Source organism: Papio anubis, chromosome 6, assembly GCF_008728515.1.
Source record: "Papio anubis isolate 15944 chromosome 6, Panubis1.0, whole genome shotgun sequence".
NCBI lineage: Eukaryota > Metazoa > Chordata > Mammalia > Primates > Cercopithecidae > Papio > Papio anubis.
The window spans coordinates 33,608,695-33,636,416 of NC_044981.1; the positions used below are offsets into that span (position 1 = coordinate 33,608,695).

General features: G+C 47.9%; 1 protein-coding gene across 2 annotated transcripts; it reads left to right on the top strand.

Moving 5' to 3' along the window:
• The first annotated feature begins 257 nt into the window (after positions 1-257).
• On the top strand, positions 258-27,174 carry DEF6 (DEF6 guanine nucleotide exchange factor). 2 transcript variants are annotated; one of them, XM_003897491.4, is made up of 11 exons: positions 258-401; positions 12,175-12,315; positions 13,037-13,222; positions 14,902-15,138; positions 15,226-15,372; positions 20,530-20,638; positions 20,785-21,083; positions 22,166-22,332; positions 22,461-22,659; positions 26,299-26,389; positions 26,593-27,174. In XM_003897491.4, the coding sequence occupies exons 1-11, from the start codon at positions 306-308 to the stop codon at positions 26,814-26,816; spliced, it is 1,896 nt and encodes a 631-aa protein (XP_003897540.1). In that variant the 5' UTR covers positions 258-305; the 3' UTR covers positions 26,817-27,174. The 2 variants fall into 2 exon arrangements, with proteins under 2 accessions (XP_003897540.1, XP_021792855.1); XM_021937163.2 differs by lacking the exon at positions 13,037-13,222.
• Positions 27,175-27,722: the final 548 nt, after the last annotated feature.

Consider the following 27,722-nt stretch of genomic DNA (forward strand, 5'->3'; position numbering starts at 1 on the left):
TCCAGAAGGCTCCAGGACTGAGGAGGCTTCTAAAAGGGCCTCACATGCCCCAGGAGCCAGGTGGATACAGAACAAGGGTTCCCACTCTCAGAGAGTTGGTCCCCAGTTCCCATGCAGGGAGTGGAGCTTCTGAGCACTGCCAGAGCAACAGGCAGGGTTCTTGCCAGCACGGAGCCTCACGGAGTGAGCAGGCAGGTGGAGCTCTCGCTCCACCGCAGCCCCTCTGCGGTCTCTGCAGCCGTTTGCATTTCCTGAAACCGGATCTTGGTGTCAGAGCCGCCCCCAGCCGGGCGGGCGCCTCAGCCATGGCCCTGCGCAAGGAACTGCTCAAGTCCATCTGGTACGCCTTTACCGCGCTGGACGTGGAGAAGAGCGGCAAAGTCTCCAAGTCCCAGCTCAAGGTGAGGGGCACCCAGGGCCCAGGGGAGGAGGGCAGATGCACCACACCAGCCCTTGCCGCCTGGGAGCCAGGTGTGGACACTGTGCCACTCCAGAGGCACCCAGCCATCCAGTGTCCCGGGCCCAGGGTCAGGGGGTTGGTCCTGGGTAACTGGGCCAACATAGCCTGGTCGATGCCGCTGCCCACCCTCCAGAGACCTAGTGAAGTATGCGCAGAAACCTTGTGCAGAACTGGGCCCCACAACTGGAGGCCAGGGGTTTCTGAGGGCCATCATGGGGTTCTGAGGGCCAGGAGCCAGGCCACATCCCAGACTCCATGTGATGAGCACACACATCTCCACAGAGTCATGCTTGGGCACGCAGTCTGCTCTTTCTTGCCGCTTCCTCCTGACTTTCAAGAGAAACAGTTAGCCAGTACTTGGCAGTCATTTCCTTTGGAGCTGAGAGAGGCATAAAGGGGCCGCCCCCAGTCCCAAACCAGTCTGGCCTGCCTAACCCTGCCCCCCAGGTGGAAAAGAGCTGCGGAGTGGGTGAGGACTGAGGACCCTATTATACTGCTACCCAGCTCACCCCCCTATCCCCTACACATACCGGGTTGGTAAACTTACCTTAGGCCTTGAGACCTCAGGTAGGGAAGGGGTGGAATCTAAGCCCAGGAAAATCCCCATCAATGATTGTCCTGAAGTCAATCATCTGGCCTAGACAATTTCTGGAAGACCGAGGAGTTTTTCTCTCTCTTCCTCTAGTCGTCCATTAGTGCTGCCTTCCCTACCCTAGTTAGTGGGGAGGAAGCAAGGCCCTCAGCCACTAGAACCAGTGAACGCTGGGGGAAAGGAGCAAGGTAGGCCTCAGCTCTCTTGGACCTGCCATAGGGGTGCCTTCATTCACTCTGCAAGTACTTGAGTGCCCCTCGTGGGGCTCTGTGCCTGGCATGTGGCTAGGCACTAAACTCCTGGTGTCTCCCTACCCCATCCTCCAAAGGAGATGTGTGTGTCTCAAGGAAATCTCCATTCTTAATGACCGAGGTAGAGGGTGCCTGGGAGATGAATGGGACAGAATAGTTACTGTGCCCCACTACAGTTCCAACCCCCGACTTTACTGAACTTGGACACGAGGAACTTGAATATCCCAGACTTGAATACACAGAACGAGGGTTCCCTCTGAGAGAGTTGGTCCCCAGTTCCCATGCAGGGAGTGGAGCTTCTGAGCACTGCCAGAGCAACTGGCAGGGTTCTTGCCTGTTGAATATCCCAGACTGGTCCTATGTTACAGTTCCTTACCTGGATTTGCGAAAATCTAATAGATGATTTCACTCCCCCAGGAAGGAGAGCCCACTACCATCTTTTGTCACCTGGGGAGAACTTCCTAACAGATTCTTCCTTACATCCTATTTAAATCTCTTGTATTGCAGATCATGTCATTTGGTTGGGTTCTCAGTATAAATGGAAAAAAGTCGATCATCCAAAATCCATTTCTGCAAACTCTGTATCCCACCCCTATCTCCCACCCTGCCCCTTTAATATCTTGCCAGACAATACCAGCCCCCGCGGCTCTTTGCTTCCAGGGTAACATTTTTCACCTCCGTATTACCTGTGGCCCCGAAACCTCTCCAGGCTCTCTCTGCCCTTCACATATGGAAGGTACAGCCTTTAACTGGCTCCCCTTTTCCTGGTGCCATCAGCCAGTAAAACTTCCTAGCTTGAGCCTCTGTCTTGCCCTCTAAAAGGGCCAGTACCCACTCCCTCACCCCCATAGGTTGCATATTTCTAGGGAAATACTTCATGGAGAGCTTGCATGCTTGAACTGTCCACTGTCTGTACCTCATCACAGTTCATATTGAGCCTAATGCCAGCAACATCTGTGGTCACACATGATCAATGATAGAGTTCACTCCTACTTGACAGAAAAATTGTCCACTCTGGAAGCCTGAGCTAACAGTGGGAGTCTCAGGGGCCAAGTGGGGGTGGGGCAGAAATGGCAGGGCTCCGTTCAAGCCCATAATAGTGAATATTGGAAGGGGAGGAAGTAGTGATAGTGTCGAGGGGTGGGGATTCCAGCAAAGCAAAGGAGTAATAGAGAAGTGGTCAAAAGGCAAAGGAGGAAGCAGACGAGAGAGTTATACAAGCAGGGCCCACCTCTCCCCTGAAAAGACTTGGGGCTGAGGGAAAAGACCTTGGAGTCAATCTGGTTTTTTGTTGTTGTTGTTTTAGAGATGAGATCTTGCTCTGTCACTCATGCTGGGTACAGTGGTGCAATCATAGCTCACTACAGCCTCAAACTCCTGGGTTCAAGCGATCTTCCTACTTCAGCCTCCTGAGTAGCCGGGACTACAGGCACGTGCCACCGTGCCTCGCTAATTTTTTTATTTTTTATTTTTTAGAGCCTGAATCTGATTATGTTGTCCCGGCTGGTTTCAAACTTCTGGCCTCAAGTGATCCTCCGGCTTCTGCCTCCTGAGTAGCTGGAATTATAGTCTTGAGCCACCTCACTGGGCTGGTTACTAAAACCATCCCTAGCCGTAGGGTCCTGGGTTGGGACCTGGCAGGAGACCTGCACTAGCCCAGGGCAAGATGTGTCGGTGGGTGACATTTGCCACTTCTCCTCCAATGTGTTGGTAGAGGGGCTCCCAGTGGCTATCCTGGGCAAACCCATGATGAGGCCAGAGGGTAGGAGGAAGAACAGCATGTCCTCTGAGAAAAGCCCAAGGAGTGGGGTTGTTTCTCCTGGAGAAGAGAAGGCTTGAGGGAAAAAACAGATACTTCTTCCTCTCTTTGAATTCTTGAAGAAAGCACAATGGCTTCGTCCAGTTGGGTTGAGAGCAGAGAAAGTAAACCAATAGGAACGGCACTCCTGCCCAGGATGGATTTAGGTTGAACACAAAACTTCCCAGGAGTTGAGGGCTGTGAGTTTTTGCAAGGTTCCCAGAACCACCTCTAAAAATATTTAAAAGGTAGCCATCCTGACAGAGGGCTGTAAAGAGGGGAGCCTTTGGGAATGATGTGTGTCCTACTGACCACACCCTCTTCCCCAGGGGAGCAGTTTTGATTTTGGGACTAGTGGAGGATCAGTTGATAATTTGGCCTCCTTCCCCCCTGACTATCAGGCAGTGGGGTGAAGGGGTATGTAGATGGAGCAGTGTGTCTCCGGTTTGATGAGGATCTTAAGGAGGCACCAGGCCTACCACTTCCTCCTTGACTGACAGGAGCTGGGGGAAGGGAGGGAGGGTAGACAGGGTCCTTCCAGTCTCCTGCACCTCCAGCTGACATTCAGAGCATTCCTGGAGCCCAGAGTGAGACTCTTGCCCACTGAGAGTCAATGAGCTTCAGGTTTTGCCGCCTCTGGAGAGGGACAACCACCTTCTCCTTGATGGAGGAAAAGTTAAGAACAGCTCCAGTCCAAAAACCTGCTAGCTAGGATCATCAGCTTTGTCCTGACCCCTGTGTGCTACTGGTCTCTCCAAGCTAGGATTTGTGGGTAGGGAAGGGAGGATGATTTAATGATGTGCAGAGCACTTGACTCAGAACCACACAGGCTTGGATCCGTGCTGCTCCCCATCTGGGTGACTTTAAGCAAGTCACTGTCCGTCTTCGGTTTCTCATCTATAAACCAGAGGGTTGATCACAAAGTCATCCAGACAGCCTACAAAAATAAAGAATAAATTCTGTACCTCAAATAGGTAAAATTGGTCTGTGATGCAGCTTCTCCTTTCCCTTAACTGGGCCTCTGTCTCCTTTGACGCCCACACCCAGCCCCTCCAGCCCCCTCTCAGAAGGTGGCACGGCTAATCCAAAGATTCCCACCTTTTAAAATTTCCAGTGTTACTCCATGAAAGTAGTTATGCTTTTCTAGTAACTCACTAGAATACATTTGGTAACTCTTAAAAGGAGCTGTGTCTTTTTTTTTTTTTTTTTTTTTTGAGACGGAGTCTTGCTCTGTCACCCAGGTTGGAGTGTAGTGGCGTGATCTTGGCTCACTGCAACCTCCACCTCCCAGGTTCAAGTGATTCTCCTGCCTCAGCCTCCCAAGTGGCTGGAATCACAGGTGCCCACACCACGCCCAGCTAATTTTTGTATTTTTAGTAGAGCCAGGATTTCGCCATGTTGGCCAGGCTGGTCTTGAACTCCTGACCTCAGGTGATCCGCCTGCCTTGGCCTCCCAAAGTGCTGCGATTACAGGCATGAGCCACCACACCTGGCTGGATCTGTGTCTTTTAAAAGGGTCACTTGGAACCTAGATTCATTTAAAGACCTTGCTGGGCACCGTGGCTCACACCTGTAATCCCAGCACTTTGGGAGGCCATGGCAAAATAATCACTTGAGTCCAGGAGTTTGAGACCAGCCCTGGCAACATAGCAAGACCCCAACTCTACAAAAAACGAAAAATTTAGGCATGATGGCGCGTGCCTATAGTCCCTGCTACTCCGGAGGCTGAGGTGGAAGGATCGCTTGAGTGGGAGAGGTCAAGGCTGCAGTGATCCGTGGTTACACCACTGCATTCCAGCCTGGGCAATAGAGTGAGATTCTTTCTTAAAAAAAAAAAAAAGTCAATTTAGGAGCGAAATCTTTCTGAAATCGTTGCTGGGTGCTTTTATGGATTCCCAAACCCTGGGGATCCTGAAGGCTGGAAACTACAGAATCAGTTCTTGCTGACTGTTGCCAGCATGGACCTGACACCCACACTTGAGTTTTTAGGATCCCCAATCCCCACATCTGAGTTTTAGAGGATCCCTCAAGTCCCGAGAGGAGAACTACTCCCCTACATGCCTCCAGAGGAAAGAGTGAATAGATGAAGCATCTCAAATGTCAGTGACTGCCAACTCAGAGGCCAGGGGCTCCCTGGGTTTGTGGAGACTGTGGGAGTCCTCTCTGAGGAAACCCGAATGGCAGCTTGTGAAAAATACACCTGGACCCCACCCCTGGAAACTCTGAGTCAGTAGGTCTGGGCTGGGCGGGCATGTTTCAGTTTCACCAGCTCCCTGGGTGATTGTGGTGCTCAGCCAGGGCCAGTGCACTGTAGAGATCAAGAGCAGGACTTTGGAGTCAGACCTTGGGCAAGACGCTTCCTCTCTTTGAGCCTTGATTTCCTCATCTGTAAAATGAGGATAATGAGAGTGCCCTCCTCCAGGGCTGAGGATTGATGGAGATCTGCAAGCAAGCTCCTGCTCACAACTCCTCCGTCACTGTCATTTCCTTTCCAGCATGACCCCTCCCCTAGTCACACCCTCTCTCCACCCCCAACCCCTACCGCACCCAGGCACAGGAAGCTGACGGTCTGAGGTCGGCCCAGCTCTCTGGAGAGAGGCCCTGAGTGTCTGGGCATTTAATTCTTCCTTGTCCTGGTATCTGACAGCTCGCAGGGGTCAGAGTCTCTGCCCTGGGCTTTTCAGAATCCAGTGGCAAAAGTGCAGGTGAGGTGCAGGTCTTAGGGACAGTACAGGACGACAGAACTAAACTCAACTGTGCTGTTATGTGGCAGGTTCTGTCCTGGGGTGAGAGGGCATTCATAGATCCTCTCCTAGAACTCTCTTTTTAGAGAGATGAAAACTGAAGCCCAGTAAGGTTAATATGCTCAGTGGGATTTAGTCAATCTCTGGCTTTTGTATTTTGTCTGCTTCTTCCCATAAAGTGTTTAAGTTCATTCAAGAGATATTCATTGAGCGTCCATTAGGTGCCAGGCCCCCTGATACCACAGTGAAAAAAACGCAAACATTTCTACCCTTGTAGTGCTGACATTCTAGTCAGAGGAGGCAGATAATAAACTAAATGAAATGTACAATATGATGAAAGATGATACATGACATGGAAGAAAATAAAGCAGAAACGGGTAGGGATCATGGAGGTCAGGCAGGATTGGGTTACAGGTTTAAATAAGGCGATCAGGCCAGGCAGGGTACCTCACACCTGTAATCTCAGCACTTTGGGAGGCTGAGGTGGGTGGATCGCTTGGGCCGAGGAATTCAAGACCAACCTGGGCAACTTGGTGAAAGCCCGTCCCTACAAAAAATACAAAAATTTGGCCCAGCACGGTGGCTCTTGACTGTAATCCCAGCACTTTGGGAGGCCGGGGTGAGTGGATCACCTGAGTCAGGAGTTCAAGACCAGCCTGGCCAATATGTTGAAACCCCGTCTCTACTAAAAATACAAAAATTAGCTGGACGTTGGTGGTGGGCACCTGTGATCCCAGCTACTCAGGAGGCTGAGGAAGGAGAATCGCTTGAACCTGGGAGGCAGAGGTTGCAGTGAGCCGAGATCATGCCGCTGCACTCCAGCCTGGGCACAAGAGCAAAACTCCATCGCAAAAAAAAGAAAACACACACACATACACACAAAAATTAGCCAAGTGGGATGGCGCACACCTACAGTTCCAGCTACTCAGGAGTCTGAGGTGGGAAGATCACCTGAGCCCAGGGGGGTTGAGGCTGCAGTGAGTTGTGATTGTGCCACTACACTCCAGCCTGGGCAACAGAGCGAGACTCAGTCTCAAAAAGTAAGGTGATCAGAGGATATTCCAACTGGTCAGGGAGTACACATTCCCGAGAAGGTGACATCTAAGTAAAAACAGGGAGGAGGAAAGGGTTTGAGCCATGCAGTGACCCGGAGAGAAATATTCCAGGCTGCAGGAACAGTAAGTGCAAACGTCCTTGGGCAAGAATATGCCTGACCTGCTGGAGGAACATTAAGGAGGCAGAGTGGCTGGAGGCAAGTAAACAAGAGGGATGAGGTCAGAGAAGGTGCAGCAGGCCAGGTCACATGGGGCCTGGAGGCCTGTAGAAGGACTCGAACTTTTACTCTGAAAATTATGGGAAACCATTGGAACATTCAAGTTAGACTTTAGGAGTCAGAAAAATTCAGTGAATGGGGGACGTTATACTACCTTTGGAGTCAAGGTTGAGATTAGACTCATTGCTGCCCTCAAGGAATGTAGAACACCCAGAAATGCTCACACAAACAGTGAACAGCAAAAGAATATTATTATAGAGAAACTTAATAGGACAAATTAGTATCTGTGGTTAATGGCACCCCTTTTCATCCCTATTGTTTTAAATTTTATTCTAAAGACAATATATGCTCCTGGTTTAAAAAAAGAAAACACACAGAAGAATACAATGTTAAAGAAGAAATTCAGGGCTGGGCTGTGGTGGCTCATACCTGTAATCCCAATACTTTTAGGAAGCCGAGTCAGGAGGATCGCTTGAACCCAGGAGGGCTTCTCCTGCCTCAGCCTCCTAAAGTGTTGGGATTACAGGTATGAGCCACCATGGCCTGGGCAATATAATGGGAACTCATCCCTACAAAAAAAAAGAAAAAAATTTTTTTTTTTCCCCAGAGAGTATGGATTTGTCACTCAGGCTGGAGCACAGTGGCACGATCTTGGCTCACTGCAGCCATGATTTCCTGGGCTCAAGCAATCCTCCCACCTCAGCCTCCTGAGTAGCTGGGACTACAGGAGTGTGCCACCACACCCAGCTAATTTTGGTATTACAAAAAAAATTTTTTAACTTAGCTGAGCATGGTGACGCACGCCTGTAGTCCCAGTTTCTCGGGAGGTTGAAGTTGGGGGATCGCTTGAGCCTGGGAGGCGGAAGCTGCAGTGAGCAGAAATCATGACACTGCACCCCAGCTTAGACAACAGAGCGAGACCCCATCTCTAAATAAATAAACAAAAATAAAAGTAAATTTATTGTAAAATTAAAACATGTTAGTGGTAAATTTTTTTTGTGGGTGTGTGTGTGTGTGTGTAACTCACTCTGCCGCCCAGGCTGGAGTGCAGTGGCACTATCCTTCCTGGCTCACCGCAACCTCCACCTCCCAGGTTCAAGCAATTCTTCTGCCTCAGTCTCCCTGTAACTGGGATTACAGCTGCCTGCCATCACACCCGGCTAATTTTTGTATTTTTAGTAAAGACGGGGTTTCGCCATGCTGGCCAGGCTGGTCTCGAACTCTTGACCTCAAGTGATCCGCCCACCTGGGCCTCCCAAAGTGCTGGGATTACAGGTGTGAGCCACCACGCCTGGCCAATTTTTTTTTTTTTTTTTTTTTTTTTAAATTTTGAGATGGAATTTCATTCTTGTTGCCCAGGCTGGGGTGCAATGGCACGATCTCGGCTCACTGCAACCTCCACCTCCCAGGTTCAAGGGATTCTCCTGCGTCAGCCTCCCAAATAGCTGGGATTACAGGCACCTGCCACAATGCCCGGCTAATTTTTTGCATTTTTTGTGGAGACGGGGTTTCAACATGTTGGCCAGGTGGGTGACCTCAGGTAAGCCACCTGCCTCGGCCTCCCAAAGTGCTGGGATTACAGGCTTGAGCCACCACACCTGGCCCCAAAAATTTTTGAAGTAAAGAAGAATATAATGTTGGCTGGGCACAGTGGCTCATGCCTGTAACCCTAGCACTTTGGTAGGCCAAGGCGGGCGGAACACTTGAGGTTAGGAGTTTGAGACCAGCCTGACCAACATGGCGAAACCCCGTCTCTACTAAAAATACAAAAATTAGCCAGGCATGGTGGTGGGTGCCTGTAATCTCAGCTCCTCAAGAGGCTGAGGCTGGAGAATCACCTGAACCCAACAGGTAGAGGTTGGGGTGAGCCGAGATCATGCCATTGCACTCCAGCCTGGGCAACAAGAGCGAAACTCCGTCTTAAAAAAAAAAAAGATGAAAATTCCTCCCCTCCCTCTGGAGGGGTGATCACTGTTAACAGTAAGCGAATCTTCTAGATTCTTTCTGTATACAAATAAACAGGTTGAACCGTATGAAATTTCTGACACTTGATTGTTTTGACCTACTAAAATACTAGTTTTATATAATTCGACCTAATCTTTGCATGTGTATTTGACAAACATTCTGTAGCTTGCTTTTTTTACATGCCAGTGTAGTATGCATATCTTTCAATGTCTGTTCATACAAACATAATAAAGATCACCCACAACTTTTATTAAGCAGGGCACTATGCACCAGGTACTCTTCACTCAAAACAGCCTTTGGAGCAGACCCTATCATTATCCTCACAGAAGAGGAGACTAAGGTGTTGGAGAATTAAACATTTGCCCACGAGCACACAAGTGGGAAAAGTGAAATCTTTCCAACTACACACAGTGGTTCCTGACATCTGTTTCTTACTGAAGGAGCCTCAGTTTGTCTCCAATTTTTCATATTATAAACAATGCTTAATGAGCATTCTTGTAACGTATATCTCCCATGGGTGTCTGTGGGTTGGATGATTAGAAATTCTGGGGTGGCTGGGCGCAGTGACTCACGCCCTGTAATCCCAGCACTCTGGGAGGCTGAGGCAGGCAGATCTCCTGAGGTCAGGAGTTTGAGACCAGCCTGGCCAACATAGCGAAATCCCATCTCTACTAAAAATACAAAAATTAGCCGAGCATGGTGGCACGCATCCATAATCCCAGGTACTCAGGAGGCTGAGGCAGGAGAATCACATGAACCTGGGAGCTGGAGATTGCAGTGAGCCAAGACTGCGCCACTGCACTGGGCGTGCAGTGAGAAATTCCATCTCAAAAGACCGCGCCACTGCACCTGGGCGGCAGATTGAGACTCCATCTCAAAAAAAAAAAAAAAAAGATAAGGACATGGGTAGTTTGAAAGAGGCCAAGAAACAGCAGATGAGAATATATAAAACTTGAACACTTGTCACTTCAGAAGTGGTCAGTGTATGTTGGCATGATTCTCTTGAGGTGGTCACCCTGGGTTTTAAGTACTAGGCATTGAGCCAGTGGCACCCCTTAGAGTAGGGATTGGTATCCTGTGACCACAGATGTGTTAAGAAGACTTTCCTGGAATTAGTGATAAAAACTCACATGGCTTAAGGGAGAGGGGATTTATTGGTTCACATAACCAAAAACTCCAGGGATAGCTGCCCAGAGGGAAATGAGGGAAAAAAAGGAAATGCTCCCTTCCTGGGATCTCCCACTTCCCAGTTTGCCAAGGAGAACTGAGCCCCAGGAGAACACTGAGGCAAAGTCTCAATACTTTCTCCCCCTCCTCTCTGAAAAGAGAATAAAATGAAGGCTTGGCATACACACCATCTCGGAGACAGTGCCAGCTCCTGCCTCCAAGGAACTGATTCCAAGGTGAACTGCTGGTGGTGGAAGAAGTCCTTCAATACAGCATGTATTGGTTGCACTTGATGTACAGAAGAGGACATAGATGCTGAGGGACATAAAGATAAGCAGAGACCTTGTCTCCAGAGTTCACAATCCAATGGAGGAGGGAGACTTGACATCAATATTCTAGTAGGAAGGCAACCTGTGAACCAGGCACATTTAGTTTCAACCTCAGCTCTGCCATTTACTCTTAAAATTTCCAAACCTCTGTATCTTCACCTGAAAAACAGGCTTAATGGTATTTGTGTATATAGGTGATTGTGAAGACTAGAAATGGGGTATAAAAAGTGCTTTGACTGGGTGTAGTGGCTCATGCCTGTAATCCCAGCACTTTGGAAGGTCCAGGTGTGAGGATCACTTGAGGCCAGCAGTTCAAGGCCAGCCTGGGCAACACACCCAGACCTCTGTCTCTACCAAAAAAAAAAAAAAAAAAAAAAGTTTTGGCCGGGCATGGTGGCTCAGGCCTGTAATCCCAGCACTTTGGGAGGCTGAGGTGGGCGGATCGCCTGAGTTCAGGAGTTCGAGGCCAGCCTGGCCAACATGGTGAAATCCTGTCTCTATTAAAAATACAAAAATTAGCTGAGTGTGGTGGTGAGTGCCTGTAATCCCAGCTATTCAGGAGGCTGAGGCAAGGGGATCGCTTGAACTCAGGAGGTGGCGGTTGTAGTGAGCCGAGATCATGCCATTGCACTCCAGCCTGTGTGACAGAGTGAGACTCCATCTCAAATAATAATAATAATAATAAAACAAAATAAAAATTTTAATTAAAAAAACCACCTCCTACAGTGACTGGCATATGGTGAGTGTGCAATAGTGACTAGTGACTTTTTAATCATTCACACTGCCTGTGACAATAGGTATAATAGAATTACCCCCAAGGCTATTTTATTTTCACCAGATTTCAGATTTCAACCCCTTTATTCTAATATCATGGATTTGTTCAACAAACCCAAATTTCCCCTGCACACCTTTATGACCACTATCCCTTCTAAGCCTTGCCCTCTCCACATCATGGGCCATTTTTCATGACCCTTCTTTGAGCCCTCTCCTCTCCCAGAGGAGACACACTTAGGTGATAGGCACACTGCAGCCAGAACACTGAGTCTTTGATGGAAACCATGATAAATTGGCAGCTTCTGCCCTGGGGTAGCAGACCAAGTCCCTGCAAACCCTGCAAACTGTCCAGCATTGTGGGAAGCACTTGGGCTTTGGAATCTGACAGAGCTGGATTTGAACTCCAAGGTGTTCACTGTGGGTCTTTTGGCAAGGTACTGAATCCCTTGAGCCTCAGTCTCCCTGTCTGTAGAAAGAGGACACCAATACCTAATGAAGTGGCTAAAAGTATAACTGCATGGGTTTGAATTCCAGTTCTGCCAGTTGTGACCTTGGGTGAGAAATATCTCAGGGCTGCAGGAGTTTTCATCTGTAAAATGGGGATGTGAGTAGTTTTTATGGTGGTTAAGCAGATGATACGTAAAGTGCTTTAGCCAGTGCTTGGCACATAGTATTTTAAGTTTTAGTTATTACTGAACTGAACCGTGTGTGTAGAGAACTCAGCCAGGATGGGGTGGGGACAAGCAGAGAGGTGAGGAGCAGTCCTCTGGCCTAGTTTTGGTTGGGGTACAGAAAGACACACTGCCACTACTCTATCTCAGGTGCTGTCCCACAACCTGTACACGGTCCTGCACATCCCCCATGACCCCGTGGCCCTGGAGGAACACTTCCGAGATGATGACGACGGCCCTGTGTCCAGCCAGGGATACATGCCCTACCTCAACAAGTACATCCTGGACAAGGTGGGGCCCAGCTTGTAGGGGGCATCTGTAACCTCTCCCCACTTCTCCAGCCTGGCCAGCAGCCCAATACCTTGCCACTCCAACTCTTTGCCCCTGCCATAAACTCCTACTTCTGCCTGCTCTGTCCATGCCTGCTATCCCATCACATCCCTCACATCCCAGCCACCTGCCTCCTTCCTGTCCCCCTCAACTCACCTTCGGTGTCCCTCATCTCTAATGAGGTGGGCCGCACCCTACCCATAGCCATCCACCGAACACCTGCCTGGCCCTCCTCCAGCTTCCAGCTATAACCTCTACAAAGGGTTCACTGAACACCTGCCCGGCCCTCCTCCTGCTTCCAGCTATATAACCTTTATAAAGGGTTCTCCACCCTTCCCAGACTGTCCCCCTGACCCACCCCCAACTCCTCCAATCTGTCACTGTCTTTCCAGGTTCTTGGCTCTTAGCTTCCTGCTGGGTTTCTCTTCCTTTCTCCTCTGGGCTGAAAGACTAGAGTTACTCTGTTGTCAGGGGGCCTGGGGGGTGTGGGTGTGTTGTGGGGGGTGGAGTGGTTGGAACCAGCTAGTTACCTGGTAATCAGCTCAGGGATCCCTTGAGTTAGGGCCCTGGACTTGGCCAGGTGGGGAGCAGGGGCATAGATGAACCCCAGAAACCCAGCTGGAGCCTAGTGTCATGGTAGAGCAGGGATATGCAGCCAGCTGATTTGCAGCCCTGGTGGCAGGTGGAGGAGGGGGCTTTTGTTAAAGAGCACTTTGATGAGCTGTGCTGGACCCTGACGGCCAAGAAGAACTATCGGGCAGATAGCAACGGGAACAGTATGCTCTCCAATCAGGATGCCTTCCGCCTCTGGTGCCTCTTCAACTTCCTGTCTGAGGACAAGTACCCTCTGATCATGGTTCCTGATGAGGTGAGGGTGATGGCAGCCCCAGGGACTGAATCACTTGGGACCAGACCTAAGCAAAACCATGAATGAGACCAAACCACCTTTGGTACCTCCCACATCCCTTTCTTTCTTCACTGTCTTCCCATGCTGGTATCTGTCCTCACCCAGCTGTCTCCAGATGCCTAGAACTGCCTGTGTCAGAGTAATTGTGCCTTCTTCCAGGAAAACTGAAATTACACTTTCATGAGGGTTCTGCTGGTCCTCACTGTAGGAAAATGATCTGCACATTCTGTTTACACAGAGGTCTAAATGCCAGATACATTACTGAGCATTACTGGCAATCTAGGAAGGGTGCTTTTTTTTCCCCCTTTACCTTTTGCCACTTCTTCCAGGACAGGAAGGATGCTTTACAAGGCAAAGGGAGACCTTTCTGAGACAGGAGGTTACTCTGGTTCCAGATTTTCCCTTTCTGCCTTTCTTCTGGAAAGCTAGGACAGATTCAGCTAAAAGACCCAGGGAGAGGACATCCTGGGAGGAGAGGGCATCCTGGGAGAAAAGGCCAGGAATCTGGTCCCTACCTCCTCACTCCTGGGTGAAGCCAGGGAAGACATTTTCCCATCCACCTGCACGCTCCCTCTTATCCTCATTTCCCTCCCCTGCCCATTTGGCCTTGTGACCCTTTAGTCCTTTTGGTGGCTGTGGAGATGCCAGGGTGACTTTAGGTCTCTAGAGTGGGGTTTACAAGAGAAGGAACCTCTGTACTTATAAGAAGCCCTAGCATGTCAAGCTCCACTCACATTTGTTCTGGCTTCTGTTTGTGGGAAGGGTGATGAAGGGAACCATCTGAGCCCTGAACCAGTGCCCTCTACTAAATGCCCAAACAAGACCCAGGAGCCCCCAGAAAGTCCTAAACGGAGTGTCCCAAAAAGTTGCTGGGGCAGGTGAGGGACATGTGTCCATCTGCACGGACACTTGGCTGGCTGCCCTTGTTAGACCCCTGCCAGTCAGGGCAAGGTGGCCTCTCGGAGACCAGGTGGTTGCTTGCTTCTGTGATCAACATACAGAGTTAACAACTGCAGCAGGATGTACCCCAGCCACCACTTCCGGTTCCTCTGTAACAGGTTTCCTGTCCCTGCCCAGCTTACCTCTACTCCCCACTCCCCACCACCTACCCCTACCCCAAATCCCCTTCCCCTCCCACAAGGGAAGGATCCCCAGGGTTGGAGATTGGGGCTTGCAATAAGGACCTGAATGGGATTCAGGAGATCAGAATCAGGTTCTGGCTGCCCCCAGTTTGCTGTGTGACTTAGAGCCAGTCACTTCCCTGTTTAGGCTTTGGTTTTGTCATCTGCAAAATGAGTGATTGGATGAGAGGGCCTTTGCACTCCCTTGACACTTTCTGTGGTTTATTGCCTCTTCCTGGACCCCAGATCTCAGGTCCCCTTCACCTTGCCCTTAAGATAGGAAGGAGTGGGACGGGAGGTTGTGGAGGGGGAGAGAAATTCGGAGTTGGGGTTGGGGCTCCAGGATCCTCTCCCAGGTCTTTTCCCTGGTCTCCATAGCATTTGGTCCTCTGGCCCCTTCAACGGTCTGTCCCCTGTTTCCCTCTGCCCAGGCTCTGGGAGCCAGATAGAGCACTCCCTGGTGTTGGTGCTGGCAACACCGCCTGCTACAACTACCAGGCCTTCCTTCTCCTGCTCCAGGTGGAATACCTGCTGAAAAAGGTACTCAGCAGCATGAGCTTGGAGGTGAGCTTGGGTGAACTGGAGGAGCTTCTGGCCCAGGAGGCCCAGGTGGCCCAGACCACCGGGGGGCTCAGCGTCTGGCAGTTCCTGGAGCTCTTCAACTCAGGCCGCTGCCTGCGAGGCGTGGGCCGGGACACCCTCAGCATGGCCATCCACGAGGTCTACCAGGAGCTCATCCAAGATGTCCTGAAGCAGGTCAGCCAAACTGGGAACTAGGGGAGGCGCACAAGGTGCAGGGCAAAGGGGGGCCTGGGAAGCCTCTGACGTAACTCTGGCTGGCAGGGCTACCTGTGGAAGCGAGGGCACCTGAGAAGGAACTGGACCGAACGCTGGTTCCAGCTGCAGCCCAGCTGCCTCTGCTACTTTGGGAGTGAAGAGTGCAAAGAGAAAAGAGGCATTATCCCGCTGGATGCACACTGCTGCGTGGAGGTGAGGGGCAGGATGGGGGTGGAGGACACCTCAGGGCCCAGAGCGTCCTCAGGGGCATGAGAAGACAAGGGGGTCAGGAGAGGGGCAAATGGAGAAAAGCCACGGTGACACAAATTCTGCTTAGATTAGTGTGACCCAAATATATCTGGATGCCTCAAGGCCATTCTCATCCACGTCAGCACTTAAAACTAAAACTGCAACTCAAACACCAAAGTAATTGGTGAATAATATGGAATTTGCTCAATATTTCAGAGGAAGTGGCTTATATCTATACTACACAGCAAATCTTTCTAAAAAAATCCCTTTTAAAGGTTTTTCTTCTTCACCCATATTCCATTCTCTTTAGCAACTCTATACTTCCCTATTCTCCCTCCACACCCCTCTGCTCTGTCTTCCCCTTCTGTTTCCTCCCTTGTGTTCATTACTATTTTAGAGGCTTAAAACACAAGCCTCTTTACTATTTTAAATAATATATATATATGTGTGTGTGTGTGACATAAAACTTGCCATTTTAACTATTTTAAGTATACAATTCAGTGGCATTAAATACATTCATGAAATTAAAAAATTATTTTTATATACAACAGATGTACATATTTTCAGGGTACATGTGATAATTTAATACATTCACATATTTTGTAAAGATCAAATCATGTCATTGGGTATCCTTTACCTTAAATATTTCTTTATGCTAGAAACATTCACATTATTCTCTTCTATTTTGAAATATACAGTAGATTATTGTAAACTATAGCCACCCTACTGATCTATCGAAATCTAGGTCTTATTTCTCCTATCAAACTGTATGTTTATACCCATTCATCAACCTCTCTTTATCCTCCCCCGACACTTCCTGGCCTCTGGTAAGCACTAATATACTCTCTGTCTTCATGGTGATCCACTTTTTTAGCTCCCACATATAAATGAGAACCTGCAATAGTTGTTTTTCTGTGCTTGGCTTATTTCACTTAACAAAATGACCTATGGTGCCATCTATGTTGCTGCAAATGACAGGATTTCATTCTTTTTATGGCTGAATAATATTCCTTTATATATATCACATTTTCTTAATCTATTTATCCATTTATAGGCACTTAGGTTGATTTCGTATTTTGGCCATTATGAATAGCTCTGCAGTAAACATGGGAAGGCAGATATTCTTCAATATATTGATTTACTTTCTTTTAGATATATACCCAGCAGTGGAACTTCTAGATCATATGATAGTTCTATTTTTAGTTTTTTGAGGAACCTTCATACAGTTTTCCATAGTGGCTGTACTAATTTACATTCCCACTAACAGTGTATCGGGGTTCCCTTTTCTCCACATCTTCTCCAGAATCTTTTTACAGAAAAGATATTCTTGACCAGGCACAGTGGCTCATGCCTGTAATCCCAGCACTTTGGGAGGCTAAGGCAGGTGGATCACCTGAGGTCAGGAGTTTGAGACCAGCCTGGCCAACATGGTGAAACCCCGTCTCTACTAAAAATACAAAAATCAGCTGGGCGTGGTGGTGGGCACCTGTAATCCCAGCTCATCGGGAGGCTGAGGCAGGAGGATCACTTGAACCTGGGAGGTGGAGGTGGCAGTGAGTCGAGATTGCACCATTGCACTTCCGCCTGGGCGACAAGAGTGAAACTCCATCTCCAAAAAAAAAAAAAAGATGTTCTCTATTTTTTTTTTTTATAAAAAGCCATTTTAACTGGGGGTGAAATGATATCTCATTTAGTTTTGATTTGCTTTTCTCTGATAATTAGTGACACTGAGCATTTTTTCATATCTCTGTTGGCCGTTTGTGTGCCTTCTTTTGAGAAATATCTATTCAGATCTTTTGCCCATTTTTAAATTGGATTATTTGGTTTTTGCTATAGAGTTGTTTGAGCTCCTTATATATTCTAGTTATTAATCCCTTGTCAGATTGATAGTTTGCAAATATTTTCTCCTATTCCATGGGTTGTCTGTTCACTTTGTTGATTGTTTCCATGGCTGTCCTGAAGCTTTTTAGCTTGATGTAATCCCATTTTTCTATTTTTGATTTGGGTGCCTGTGCGTTTGAGGTCTTCCACAAAAAATCTTGGCCCAGACCAATGTCCTGGAATAGTTCTCCAATGTTTTCTTCTAGTAGTTTCATAGTTTCAGGTCTTACGTTTAAATATTTAATACATTTTTACTGGATTTTTTTTATGTAGTGAGAGATAGGGGTCTAGTTTCATTCATCTGCATATGGTTGTTTAGTTTTCCCAGAACCATTTATTGAAAGGAATGTTCTTTCCCCATTGTGTGTTCTTGGTGCCTTTGTCAAAAATGAGTTCCCTGTAAATGCATGGATTTATATCTAGGTGATCTATTCTGTTCCATTGGTCTTTGTGTCTCTTTTTATGCCAGTACTATGCTGATTTGGTTACTATAGCTTTGTATTACATTTTGGTATTTTGTTTTATTTTAGAGACAGAGTCTTGCTCTGGTGTCCAGGCCGGAGTGCAGTGGTATGACCATAGGTCACTGCAGCCTAATCTCCTTGGGCTCATGGGATCCTCCTACTTCAGCCTCCTGAATAGCTGGGGCTACAGGTGTGCACCACTGTGGCCAGTTTGTAGTGTATTTTGAAATCAGGAAGTGTGATGCCTCCAGCTTTGTTCTTTTTACTCACGATTACTTTGGCTATTTGAGGTCTTTTGTAGTGCCATATAAATTTTAAGATTTTTTTTCTATATCTATGAAGATTACCTTTGCTATTTTGATAGAGATTGCACCAAATCTATAAATTGCTTTGGGTAATAGTGTTATTTTAACAATATTAATTCTTCCAGTACATGAGGATGGGATATCTTTCCATTTTTTTGCATCCTCTTCAATTTATTTCATCAGTTTTATAGTTTTTCTTGTATAGATCTTTCACTTTGGTTACATTGATTCTTAGGTATTTTACATTCTTTGTAGCTGTTGGAAATGAGATTGTGCTTCACTTCTTTTTCAGATTGTTTGCTGTTAGTGTATACAAATGCTACTGGGTTTGTTTTTTTTTTTTTGAGATGGAGTCTCGCTCTGTCGCCCAGGCTGGAGTGCAGTGGCCAGATCTCAGCTCACTGCAAGCTCCGCCTCCCGGGTTTATGCCATTCTCCTGCCTCAGCCTCCCGAGTAGCTGGGACTACAGGCGCCCGCCACCTCGCCCAGCTAGTTTTGTATGTTGAATTATCCTGCAACTTTACTGAATTCATTCATCAACTCTAACAGTTTTTTGTTGGAGTCCTTTTTTTTTTTTTTTTTTGAGGAGGCAGAGTCTCACTTTTATCACCCAGGCTGGAGTTGGAGTGCAATGGTGTGATCTCGGCTCACTGCAACCTCCCATGTTCAAGTGATTCTCCTGCCTCAGCCTCCCAAGTTAGCTGGGATTACAGGCACCCGCCACCACACCTGGCTAGTTTTTTGTTTTTTTGTTTTTTTTTGGTATTTTTAGTAGAGACAACGTTTCACCATGTTGGCCAGGCTGATCTCGAACTCCTGGCCTCAAGCAATTCAACCACTTCAGCTTCCCAAGGTGTTAGGATTACAAGTGTAAGCCACCACACCCCATGGAGTCTTTAGATTTTTCTAAGTATAAGACCATGCCATCTGCAAACAAGGCTAATGTGACTTCTTCATGTCCAGTTTGGATGCCGTTCATTTCCTTGTCTTGTGTAATTGCTCTGGCCAGAATTCCCAATATTACGTTGAATAAAAGCGGTAAAAGTGGGCATCCTTGTCTTGTTCCAGATCTTAGAGGAAAGGCTTTCAATTTTTCTCCGTTTATTACAATGTTAGCTGTGAGTTTGTCATAGATAGCTTTTATTATTTTAAGGTATGTTCCTTCTATACCCAATTTTTTTAGGACTTTTATCATAACACAATGTTGAATTTTTTTAGAAAGCTTTTTCAGGGTCTATTGAAATGATCATATGGTTTTTGCTCTCAGTTCTGTTACTATGGTGTGTCATGCATATTGATTTGTGCATGTTGAACCATCCTTGCATTCCTGGGATGAATCCCATCTGATCATGGGGAATGATCTACACTCACAATATTGTACAACCATCACCACTGTCTATTTCCAAAACTTTTTCATCACCCCAAACAGAAACTCTGTACCCACCAAGCAATAACTCCTCATACTCCCTGACCCCAGCTCCTAGTAACCTCTATTCTGCTGTCTCCATGAATTTGCCTTTTCTAGGTATCTTACATAAATAGAATCATACCATATTTGTCCCTTTGTATCTGGTTTCTTTCACTTAGAAATGTTTTCAGGCTTCATCTATGTTGTCAAATATATCAGAATTTCATTCCTTTTTAAGGCTGGATGATATCCCTAATGGTGTGTGAGGATCCCAATTTCTCCATTTCCTTACCAACAGTTGTTTTTCATTTAAAAAAATTATCATAGCCATCCTAGGATCCGTCTAATTTTGTCACATAAGGTGTTACTGTGTAAAGGAATGCAGATCTACGCAGAAGTCCCAGCCTCATCACTGACAGACTAACAGTGTGAGGTGGACAATCCTGGAGCTCTTAGTGCCTCAGTTTCTTCCTCTGTAAAGTGGAGCTAATAATGCCTGCCTGGCTAGGCTGTATAGGTGGAGTGAAGATAATGATGCATATAAAACGTTAGTACAGACTCTAGAATGTGGTAGCTATTATTTTCCACAGAATGTAAGCTTAGTGGAGGCAGAGATTTGGTCTGTTAGGCACACCTTAGTATCCCAACCCCTGGAGCAGTGAGTGGCACTCAGTAGGCACTCCAAAAATATCTGCAGAATGAATGAATTAACTCTTAACAAGCAGGGCTATGTCGAAGTGCGTTGTCATGGATAGTGAGGACCCTGTTACTGGCAGTGTTCAAGCGTGATCTGCATAAACACTGAGTGGCGACTATGTACTGGGCCCCGTGAAATAATAACAAGATGAAAACGCACCCACCTAGCCTTCAAAGAGCAAAGGCTACAGAGTTGTGGGGACATAAGTCCCCCATAACTTATGATGCAAGCCATGCAGGCTCCTGGCAGAGTGGGGTCCCCAGGGAAGATAGCCAGGAGGGCTAGGGGCTTGAGCTGGAGCATCCTTGGGGCAGGTGTGGCCCTGACCCAGTGAGGCTAGCCTGGCTGCCACCTACCCTGTCCCAGGTGCTGCCAGACCGCGACGGAAAGCGCTGCATGTTCTGTGTGAAGACAGCCACCCGCACGTATGAGATGAGCGCCTCAGACACGCGCCAGCGCCAGGAGTGGACAGCTGGTGAGTGCTCGCTAGGTGGCTTGGGTCTGGCTGGTCCTTAGTCGCCTCATCTGTGAAAAGGGGGTGATAATACTTTGTCCAGCGGGAGGTTGGAGAGTGGACTCGGGCCGCGAGGATCCGACTGACCCGCTCCCGCTCCTCGGCAGCCATCCAGATGGCGATCCGGCTGCAGGCCGAGGGGAAGAAGTCCCTACATAAGGACCTGAAGCAGAAACGGCGCGAGCAGCGGGAGCAGCGGGAGCGGCGCCGGGCGGCCAAGGAGGAGGAGCTGCTGCGGCTGCAGCAACTGCAGGAGGAGAAGGAGCGGAAGCTTCAGGAGCTGGAGCTGCTGCAGGAGGCGCAGCGGCAGGCGGAGCGGCTGCTGCAGGAGGAGGAGGAGCGGCGCCGCAGCCAGCACCGCGAGCTGCAGCAGGCGCTCGAGGGCCAACTGCGCGAGGCGGAGCAGGTGGGGTTCGCTCCTGGCGCGGGGGACTGGACCGGTGGGCTGGTAGGCTGCGGGGCGGGCCAGCGGGGGAGCGCCAGGAGCGGGGCCTGGGCAGGGGGCGGAGCTCCTGGGTTGAGGGGCGCGCACTGGGGTGGGACTTGGAAAGAGGGATTGTTGGGACAGAGTCCGCGGGTTTGAAAGAGATTTGGGATGGGGCTTCCGCCGGGGGCAGGGCCTGAGGCTAAGGAAGGGGTGTGGGGCGAGGTCCAAGCCGGTGGATGGATGGGGCCTGGTTCGGAGACCTTGGCTGTGGGTTGGGGCTTGGGCAGAAGGAGCCGTTGAAGACCGTATGATTGGGGATTAGATTGGACCAAGTTTGGACTAGACTTGAACTGAGTTTACAGTGAAACCAGTTTGAGAGGCAAGCGGGACGTGTATGGAGGCGGACTAAGCGTGCAGAGGCAATTAGATTTAGGATTTAAGAAACCTGGATCTGGAGTCAGAAACATGTAGATTCAATCCTAGCTCTGCTTCTTACGAGCCCAGTGATGCCAGGCAGGCTCATTTTACTGAGCCTTATCTATAAAATGCTAATGCTAATAGAACTTTGCTCACAGAGGTACGGTGAGGGTTAAATGAGGAAACACTTGTTGTAGTGTCCAGTAACTTTTCGTTGTTATAATTGGGTTATAGTCACCTCCTTCCTAGCAGCAGCCATGATTATAACATATTGTTATATATTATAATAATTATTAAGCTAGTGCTAGGAAGGAGATGACCATATTTTTATATCTTATTTAATTATATAATGTTGTTTAATTACATATTATATAATTATGATTAAGGTTGGTACTAGAAAGGGAATACCTTTAGCCCGTTTCCCCCAAGTGGCATCTGTTCACCGACCATTATCTGTTCCAGTCAGGCTCTCAGAAAGGGGTCAGATCAGGAAACCCCAACATGAAGGCGTTCCCCAGACCGTTACCCCTAGGCAGCTTAGCAGAGTCCTGGGGAAAGAAGGGCAACATGCCCACCCCCTCCTCCCCTGCCCCCACGTGCCCCTTTTGACCTCGCTCTGGGTCCACCACCTCCCCACTCCACAGGCCCGGGCCTCCATGCAGGCTGAGATGGAGCTGAAGGAGGAGGAAGCTGCCCGGCAGCGGCAGCGCATCAAGGAGCTGGAGGAGATGCAGCAGCGGTTGCAGGAGGCCCTGCAACTAGAGGTGAAAGCTCGGCGAGATGAGGAATCTGTGCGACTCGCTCAGACCAGGTAGGCCTGAGGAACTTCTTCAGGTTCTCCCACCACCCCTCCTGGAACCCACCCCAATTTTCCTGCTTGCCGCGCACCTGCAAGGTGCCTTGGCACTAGAGACCACACAGTACACACTCGCCCGGCAGACTGCTGGAAGAGGAGGAAGAGAAGCTGAAGCAGCTGATGCAGCTGAAGGAGGAGCAGGAGCGCTACATCGAACGGGCGCAGCAGGAGAAGGAAGAGCTGCAGCAGGAGATGGCACAGCAGAGCCGCTCCCTGCAGCAGGCCCAGCAGCAGCTGGAGGAGGTGCGGCAGAACCGGCAGAGGGCTGACGAGGATGTAGAGGTGAGGCCTGGAGTGGGATGGGGTGAGGCTGGCAGGGTAAGCTCATTAGGGCACAGACTGTGGAGCCAGGCTGCCTTCCCTCAAACCCTGGCCCTAGCAGCTGCTAGCTGTGCGACTTTGGACAAATTCCCAAACTTCTTGGAGTTAGTCTCTCGCCTGGGAAAGGAAACTGGTAATAGCGTTGTTATGAAGATTAAATGAGATGATACACGATATTTAGTATGTAGTAAGTGCTGAAGAAACATTTGCTGCTATCTTTGTTCACATTATTATTAATCTGGGCAAAAATTTTTCCTTCTACCCTTCCAAGCCCCTGTCTTGCTATCCTTGTACTTTGGTTCTACTCCTTGGAGCCTGAATCTCCATAAATTCAAACACAGAAATATGTAACATAGAAAGGGAAAGTTCCTCCATGATCCCCCCGACCTCACAACCACTGCTAATGGCTCCGTGAAATGTTGAACAGAGGTTCTTGGATTAGGTCCTGGAAAGGTGGTGTAGTGCAGTGGCTTAGAGCTCAAGTGTATCCCTGGGCAAGTCACTTAACCTCTTTTGAACCTTTTTGTTGTTAACTTCTGCTCTGGAAGTTAAATAAGATAATAAGCATGCTGGCCGGGCGCGGTGGCTCAAGCCTGTAATCCCAGCACTTTGGGAGGCCGAGGCGGGTGGATCATGAGGTCAGGAGATCGAGACCATCCTGGCTAACATGGTGAAACCCCGTCTCTACTAAAAATACAAAAAAACTAGCCGGGCGTGGTGGCGGCCGCCTGTAGTCCCAGCTACTTGGAGGCTGAGGCAGGAGAATGGCGTGAACCCGGGAGGCGGAGCTTGCAGTGAGCCGAGATCGCGCCACTGCACTCCAGCCTGGGCGACACAGCGAGACTCCGTCTCAAAAAAAAAAAAAAAAAAGATAATAAGCATGCTTAGCACATCTTAGCTGCTCAATAAACGGAAACTATTTTTTTTATTATTATACTTTAAGTTCTAGGGTACATGTGCACAACGTGCAGGTTTGTTACATATGTATACATGTGCCATGTTGGTGTGCTGCACCCATTAACTCATCATTTGCATTAGGCATATCTCCTAATGCTATCCCTCCCCCTCCCCCGACCCCACAACAGGCCCTGGTGTGTGATGTTCCCCTTCCTGTGTCCAAGTGATCTCATTGTTCAATTCCCACCTATGAGTGAGAACATGCGGTGTTTGATTTTCTGTTCTTGTGATAGTTTGCTGAGAATGATAGTTTCCAGCTGCATCCATGTCCCTACAAAGGACACAAACTCATCCCTTTTTATGGCTGCATAGTATTCCATGGTGTATATGTGCCACATTTTCTTAATCCAGTCTGTCACTGATGGACATTTGGGTTGATTCCAAGTCTTTGCTATTGTGAATAGTGCTGCAATAAACATATGTGTGCATGTGTCTTTATAGCAGCATGATTTATAATCCTTTGGGTATATACCCAGTAATGGGATGGCTGGGTCAAATGGTATTTCTAGTTCTAGATCCTTGAGGAATCACCACACTGTTTTCCACAATGGTTGAACTAGTTGACAGTCCCACCAACAGTGTAAAAGTGTTCCTATTTCTCCACATCCTCTCCAGCACCTGTTGTTTCCTGACTTTTTAATGGTTGCCATTCTAACTGGTGTGAGATGGTATCTCATTGTGGTTTTGATTTGCATTTCTCTGATGACCAGTGATAATGAGCATTTTTTCATGTGTTTGTTGGCTGTATGAATATCTTCTTTTGAGAAGTGTCTGTTCATATCCTTTGCCCACTTTTTGATGGGATTGTTTGTTTTTTTTCTTGTAAATTTGAGTTCTTTGTAGGTTCTGAATATTAGCCCTTTGTCAGATGAGTAGATTGCAAAAATTTTCTCCCATTGTGTAGGTTGCCTGTTCACTCTGATGGTAGTTTCTTTTGCTGTGCAGAAGCTCTTTAGTTTAATTAGATCCCATTTGTCAATGTTGGCTTTTGTTGCCATTGCTTTTGGTGTTTTAGACATGAAGTCCTTGCCCATGCCTATGTCCTGAATGGTATTACCTAGGTTCTTCTAGGGTTTTTATGGTTTTAGGTCTAACATTTAAGTCTCTAATCCATCTTGAATTAATTTTCGTATAAGGAGTAAGGAAAGGATCCAGTTTCAGCTTTCTACTTATGGCTAGCCAATTTTCCCAGCACCATTTATTAAATAGGGAATCCTTTCCCCATTTCTTGTTTTTGTCAGGTTTGTCAAAGATCAGATGGCTGTAGATGTACGGTATTATTTCGGAGGGCTCTGTTCTGTTCCATTGATCTATATCTCTGTTTTGGTACCAGTACCATGCTGTTTTGGTTACTGTAGCCTTGTAGTATAGTTTGAAGTCAGGTAGCATGATGCCTCCAGCTTTGTTCTTTTGGCTTAGGATTGTCTTGGCAATGTGGGGTCTTTTTTGGTTCCACATGAACTTTAAAGCAGTTTTTTCCAATTCTGTGAAGAAAGTCATTGGTAGCTTAATGGGGATGGCATTGAATCTATAAATCACCTTGGGCAGTATGGCCATTTTCACGATGTTGATCCTTCCTATCCATGAGCATGGTATGTTCTTCCATTTGTTTGTGTCCTCTTTTACTTCACTGAGCAGTGGTTTGTAGTTCTCCTTGAAGAGGTCCTTCACATCCCTTGTAAGTTGTATTCCTAGGTATTTTATTCTCTTTGAAGCAATTGTTAATGGGAGTTCATTCATGATTTGTCTCTCTGTTTGTCTGTTATCGGTGTATAAGAATGCTTGTGATTTTTGCACATTGACTTTGTATCCTGAGACTTTGCTGAAGTTGCTTATCAGCTTAAGGAGATTTTGGGCTGAGATGATGGGGTTTTCTAAATATACAATCATGTCATCTGCAAACAGGGACAATTTGACTTCTTCTTTTCCTAATTGAATACCCTTTCTTTCTTTCTCTTGCCTGATTGCCCTAGCCAGAACTTCCAACACTATGTTGAATAGGAGTGGTGAGAGAGGGCATCCCTGTCTTGTGCCAGTTTTCAAAGGGAATGCTTCCAGTTTTTGCCCATTCAGTATGACATTGGCTGTGGGTTTGTCATAAATAGCTCTTATTATTTTGAGATATGTTCCATCAATACCGAATTTATTGAGAGTTTTTAGCATGAAGGGCTGTTGAATTTTGTCAAAGACCTTTTCTGTATCTATTGAGATAATCATGTGGTTTTTGTCTTTGGTTCTGTTTATATGCTGGATTACGTTTATTGATTTGCATGTGTTGAACCAGCCTTGCATCCCAGGGATGAAGCCCACTTGATCATGGTGGATAAGCTTTTTGATGTGCTGCAGGATTTGGTTTGCCAGTATTTTATTGAGGATTTTTGCATTGATGTTCATCAGGGATATTGGTTGGAAACTATTATTATGGTTACATTTTACCTTTTGGAGGTCCATGAGTCCCATGAAATTGGAGGCAAACTCTATTCATGTATATATTAATAACTCTTCATGAGCATACATGGTTCTTCTCTGGGGAGATATCAGTAGTCTTGGTCAGATTTTAAGCAGCCTGTGAACCTGAAAAGATCAAGACTCCATGCCATGGATGATGGTTCTGATCACTCCCCACTGGCCCTGCCCCCACAGGCTGCCCAGAGAAAACTGCGCCAGGCCAGCACCAATGTGAAACACTGGAATGTCCAGATGAACCGGCTCATGCATCCAATTGAGCCTGGAGGTGAGAAGGGATAGACTCTGGAGCTTTCCCTGGAGCTGGGCGAGAGAAAAGAGGGAGAAAGGGATACCTCCAGATCTCCTAGGGCCAGCAACGGTAGGACTGGCAGTCAGGAGGCTCCCCTCTCCTCCAAGGGCTGAGGCAAGGCCCCTTGCCTCTCGCCTTTGCATGCCTTTCTCCTTACTTGCCTGCCTTCTCTCTGCCAGATAAGCGTCCGGTCACCAGCAGCTCCTTCACAGGCTTCCAGCCCCCTCTGCTTGCCCGCCGTGACTCTTCCCTAAAGCGCCTGACCCGCTGGGGATCCCAGGGCAACAGGACCCCTTCGCCCAACAGCAATGAGCAGCAGAAGTCCCTCAACGGTGGGGATGAGGCTCCTGTCCCGGCTTCCACCCCTCAGGAAGATAAACTGGATCCAGCACCAGAAAATTAGCCTCTCCTAGCCCCTTGTTCTTCCCAATGTCATATCCACCAGGACCTGGCCACAGCTGGCCTGTGGGTGATCCCAGCTCTTACCAGGAGAGGGAGCTGAGGTCCTGGTGCCAGGGGCCCAGCCTCCAACCATAAACAGTCCAGAATGGAACCTGGTTCACCCTTCATACCAGCTCCAAGCCCCAGACCATGGGGACTGTCTGGGGTGTTGATCCTTGAGAACTTGCCCTGTGCTTTAGACCCAAGGACCCAACCCCTGGGCTGGGAAAGAGTGAACAAGCAAGCTGGGGCCACCTGCCCCCAGGTGGCCACCAAGTTGTGGAAGCACATTTCTAAATAAAAACTGCTCTTAGAATGAATTATTGGCTCAGGTCTGTCCATCTCTCCTGCCACTTCCTGCCTTCCTCCCTCAAGCCCAGTTATAGGTTCCAAAGGGCAGTAAAAGTATAATAAAGTGGTTAGGAAAGACCCTGCAGCTAGACTGCCTGGGTTCTGAACCTGGCTTTGCTACTTACTAACCGATTGACTTTGGTCAATTTTCTTTATATCTCTGTGTTTCAGTTCCCATGTTGCTAAAATACAGATAATGATTATACTTACCATATAGGGTTATATGAGGATTAACTGTTTGGCACATGAGCGAGCACCATTATTAGTATCAGCCAAAAGTGTTTATTGAGTGTCTACTACAGTTTTCCAGGTGATTTAATTTTCATGACAACTCTCAGAACTGGAAATCATCATTGGCATTTTACAAATGGATGAATTGAGGTTCGGGGAGATTTGGTAACTTTCCCAAAGCCTTTCAGACTTGCTTTTCTTCCTGTAATCTCTGACTCGCTGACCTTGTTACCCAAGACAGAGATCTGGGTGTTTGGGAGATTCACGTCCTCTCTCTCAGCCCCTC